The sequence below is a fragment of the Triticum aestivum genome, chromosome 3D (assembly GCF_018294505.1).
Source record: "Triticum aestivum cultivar Chinese Spring chromosome 3D, IWGSC CS RefSeq v2.1, whole genome shotgun sequence".
Taxonomy (NCBI): domain Eukaryota; kingdom Viridiplantae; phylum Streptophyta; class Magnoliopsida; order Poales; family Poaceae; genus Triticum; species Triticum aestivum.
Window position 1 is genome coordinate 112,439,770 of NC_057802.1, and position 5,073 is coordinate 112,444,842.

At 42.0% G+C, this 5,073-nt stretch overlaps 1 protein-coding gene across 1 annotated transcript; it reads left to right on the top strand.

Moving 5' to 3' along the window:
- The first annotated feature begins 2,448 nt into the window (after positions 1-2,448).
- LOC123074295 (RING-H2 finger protein ATL39-like) lies at positions 2,449-3,113 on the top strand. Its single transcript, XM_044497178.1, has one exon. The coding sequence runs from the start codon at positions 2,449-2,451 to the stop codon at positions 3,061-3,063; it is 615 nt and encodes a 204-aa protein (XP_044353113.1). The 3' UTR covers positions 3,064-3,113.
- The last annotated feature ends 1,960 nt before the right edge of the window (positions 3,114-5,073 follow it).

Consider the following 5,073-nt stretch of genomic DNA (forward strand, 5'->3'; position numbering starts at 1 on the left):
TACAGAAGACTGTACAAGGGCTCAGGTGGTACCAAATGTAGTTGACCCAGAGATCCCGAATTGGTTACGGTTTTGCTATAGCTATCTCTCTGAATGGATCGGAGGATCCAAATGGATGTGGCTCGGTGGCTGCGAATAAAGTAAAGAGAGCGAGAGATTGGGAGAAAGGGTTGACAAGTCTTGGTTGGTTTCCGAGTTTGATTTATAAGCAGATAGCACGAAAAATATCACCACTCACCATGACATACCTATAGATTCAAGTGTTTTTGGATCGCTGAATGATGAAATATATACCCTTAGCCTTGACATACATGTCGTTGATGAATTTGGGGACACCAACAATCTTCCTAGTTGCATCTTTTCGACATAATCTGAAATACATATTAGCCCCTTAAGCTATGTTGTCACAGAGGTGCACTTTCACGGTGCCAACTTTCTTTCATGTTATGTTTGTTTAAGATCACTCTCGTAGCCAAGTACCACATGAAAGATTTAATTTTAGGTGGGCTTTTAATTTGCAAATAAGTTTTAGATGGAAAGGTTGATCATCATTAATGAGGTCCATGTGCATGGATTTACTAGAAAATAGATCAGAAGTATGTAACTTCCAACAAAAGGTGTCTCATTCAACTGTTAGGTTCACCTTCATCAACCTAGTAAGAAGGTGCAACCAGTCAGTCCATCTGTCCCCAGTGATCATCCGCCAGAGTCCAATTTTCATCACTACCTGACCCAAAATCGAAAAAATAGAAACATTAGTTGGGGTATTCATAACTAGTGGTGCATCCCCTGGACACCCCAAAATGGCATGGTTAACCTATTACCCGTTACAAAAGCTCATTGATGGAAAAAATCTTTTTTGACTCCATCAAACCCTTCCAAAAAGGTAGGTTAGTCCGCTTGGCGAGAGAGAGGGAGAGAGAGAGAGAGAGAGAGAGAGAGAGATAGAGCGTTTTGGAGTGGTGATATTTATTTTCGAGCAACTCTTGCCAAATCTCATCTTCAATAAGTAATCAGGGGCTGTTTGAAAAATCTTATGATCGCTTCCTAAATGTACGCGTAGTTACTCCCACTTTTGTTTTGTATGTTCTAGGTAGTATGTATCATATCGGAGAGTATGTACGCGTAGTATGTAGTATATAAAAATGTTTAGGTAGTATATATACTACTTTTTTGGTAGTATGTACCATACTTTGTGCATATTCCATTTCGTGTACAAATATGTACGTATTTCATAAATACAATAAAACTATGAGCTTACTTGCAATTTTTTCATATAACTCACTATGAAGTATCTTAGATATAGTATATGAACATACTAAAAATAATCAAATACAATAAAACTATGAGCTCATTTGCAATTTTTTCATATAACTCACTATGGAGTATCTTAGATATAGTATATGAACATACTAAAAATAATAAAGTAGAATATATATACTACCACATGGTAGTATATGAGAAATGGGTGTAACTACACCCGGTATAATAAAGTAGAGCTCATAAAAAAGTCAACAACAACGACATCAAAAACAGGTTTGACCATTCGTGCAGGCAATTCCACATCATATCAAGTGATATATATCTCAAGTCAAGAGGCATCTCTACCTCCAATGGAAAACACGAGAATATAGCCCCTTCACCCTTCATTTAGAAAATGTAGTAAAGCTAAGTTCGTGGCTCTTGGACTATGATGTGCTTAGTTTAAAGCAATTGAACATATTTTACTCTATCTGGTAGGTCAACTCTATTATCAATTGAAACATTGCCATCTAATATGTTTTGGGATGTAAAAATAAGGTAGACAATATTTAAAACCAGTCCAGCTAAAGAACTTCTGATAATATAGTGGAATATATACTAGGCAAAACGTTGACATGTCCACGACATCATCACATATTAATAAGCCAGCAGCTTAAATGAGCCATCTGTATAAATTTCAGTGCCTTGTTTAAAAGAGACATGCGTGCATGATATAATTTTCATCTGATCAAGCAATAGCGCTCCCATCCGAAAAGCCATAGCCTCCTTTGCAATGCTTATTGGATTGATCATTTGGATCGAGAGGAACGGCCGGGGTCTTTCAACAAAAGAGTATGGCTTCAATAGTATTACTCAACAACATTAAGCGTGAGGCCATCCTTCGGGTCACCGTCGGGGCAAAGAAATTGGAAAGCATCATATCAGGAAAGTAACAATTTTTCATTTAGGATGTAAAATTTAAACTCTATGCTCTCTTAGTTAATATATGAGTCAAATCCTTTGCCTCGGTTTAAAAAAAATCATCTCAAATTAATGGACTAGTATATCTGAAATAGTGAGCATGACAGCATACCTACCTAAATGATCTGTCCCTGCAACAGAACCAGTCTGAATTTTGAGATCACCAACCTGTCTGCATATATAGCTAAGCTGCAGCTTCGGTTTCCTAAAGCCATTTCCTCCACCATGTCCTCATACAACACGTCGTTTCAGCCCGGAGAGGCCGTGGCCCCGTGCTGCAGCACAACGACGCTGCTCAGCGCGTTGGCGGCATCCTTCGCCTGCTGCTTCTTCCTCGTCGTCATCTTCCTCTGCCTGCGCTTCCTCCACCTTCGCCGCACGCGGCGCCACAGCGCACAGCCCCTGCAAGGGCAGCCCCAGGCCCCACAGCCCAAGCACGGCCTCGACGCCGCCACCATCGCGCTCTTCCCGTCCTTTCCGTACCGGCGGGACAGCTCGGCATCGGCGCCGGACGAGTGCGCCGTGTGCCTCAGCGCGGTCGACGAGGGGGAGACGGTGAGGCAGCTCCCGAGCTGCAAGCACCTGTTCCACCAGGAGTGCGTCGACGTCTGGCTCCTGTCCAACGCGTCGTGCCCGGTCTGCCGTGGGAAGGTCGAGCGGGCCGCGGGCGCCGATCAGCACGAGAGAGCTGCGGCATCAGCAGCCGTCGTGCCAATTGAGATGATGGACGATGAAACGCCGTCGACGTCAGAGCCGTCCGTGCCGGAGCGGCCGGGCTGGTTTGGCGGGCGAGCCTCCGGCTCCCGCTCCGGCCAGGAAACGGACTTGGAGCGGCAATAGCAGTCATTGCCCGGGGAGTCCAGCTCTCCTAGATATGATTGCGCGATCTGTTGAAGTAGGTACTAGGTAGCAACAGGTTCGTCATTCGTATGTGCAGATTGCAGAGAGCTTGTTGGCAGCACGCATTTTATTCGGTCGGAGTAAACGATCAGGATTGCTATCCTAACTTGCATCCGCACTTCGTTCATTTTATTTTGCTCTGTGTTATTTGGCTTCACAAATGACTAAACGAGTAAAAAAAATATAGTGCTCACCAGTACGGGCCCAAACTGTATTTCATCATCAAAAATAGTGCTCACCACTACGATCACCAACCCGATAATAATGAAGATTGGTGATAGTCCTTCCCTCTAGCCTCGAGCGACCCCGAACTGTATTTCATCTTCCATATTGGGCACTGGAATACCTTTAGAATTGCAGAATTCTTGGACCTCATAAAAAAGGCTCCCAACCACTATCTCTCATGGTAGCCAACCGGAGTTTAACGTCATGAATTAATTCCAGGGCAAGCACAATATTTGTTTCCTTTCTTTGCAGGAGTTGTGAAAGCTCATTTGTTGGACCAAACAACTTTAGCATAATAAGCTTCAAAACAAAAGCAAATTGGCAGCACTCCATCTTTTCTATTGAACCTGCAGCATGCCTCAGATTACGCCCTTTTGCATCAACTGTGCTAAGAACTTTTATTAGATAGGCCCACATCTGGTCCAAGCGAAGCAAACTTCTATGACGTGAAGACCATCTAGTATCCCCTTGTCTAGCAAGACTAGTCTGTTGATGCAAGCCTCTTTTTGTAAATATTTCACCCATCTCAAGCCTTTCCAAAGTATTTCTGTGAATTGTGTGTTTCTTCCATCTTCTTGCAAGATGAACATGTCGTGGTCACAATCAACCATACTAAAAAAACATGAATATATGAGCAAGAAGAACTAGCAATAGTGACCACAATCAATTGTAGACGACAGGCAAAGCAATGGACGTGGAAAGCATGAGATTTTTCATGTAGAATCTATCTTTGCAAACCATTAAATTCATCCCTCATGTTTGAAGCTGCGTCATATGCTTGCCCTCATAGCCTTGAAATTGACAACTCGTAAAGATCAAGATGCATTACAAGAGCTAACTTTGGTGCTCAAGATGTAGTATCTTCGATGTCGTGTAGACAAAGAAATTGAAATATGCCCTAGAGGCAATAATATTGTATTATTATATTTCCATTTTTATAATTAAGAGTTTATATTCCATGCTATAATAGCTATGATCCTAGAATATGTGATTCGGTGGAAAACCCATATGCAAGTGTGGAATGATAAACGATAAAGAATATGTTCATAGCGTCTTGCCTCTAAGACTGACAAGTGTTGTTGGTGATCATGTTTTCCGGATCTAGGAAATCGTTAAGTGTAACGATAGTCATAAAACAACATTGAGCACATGACGCTAGAAGGACTTGTTTGTTATACTTTGAGATAATATCGTATGAAATCAATTGTTATAACACGGAGAGTTAAACATGTGTTTTAGTTCGTTAGACCATGAGAATATCACAATACCATACGGTGGACTTTTGGGTTGCTCAAAAGTCATTTGTAACATGATGATCATAACGACAACTTATAGGTTCATCGGAAAGTTTGACAGGGGACTAGATTGCTCAAGAGTGGAATTTGCTCCTCCGACGATGGAGAGATATTCTTAGGGCCCTCTCAGTGTGATGGCGTCCATAAATGTTTTGCCAAACGCATGTCATTATGTCACGGGGATGCCGGAACACTTCAACAAGAAAGAAGAACAAAACCGATAATGAGGATAACGATATAGTTAGCATGTGTATCACTCATGAGGATACCGATGCATCTCGGGTTTCATAAAGTATCGTAAAGCAAAGGGAACATCACATGATAACAAAATATTCACTCGAATGTCATTCATGTAATCATAGGGATCGATATGGATGTCCACGGTTCCGCTATCGGTCATTGAACGAATGGGTTCCATTCATGTCTATGT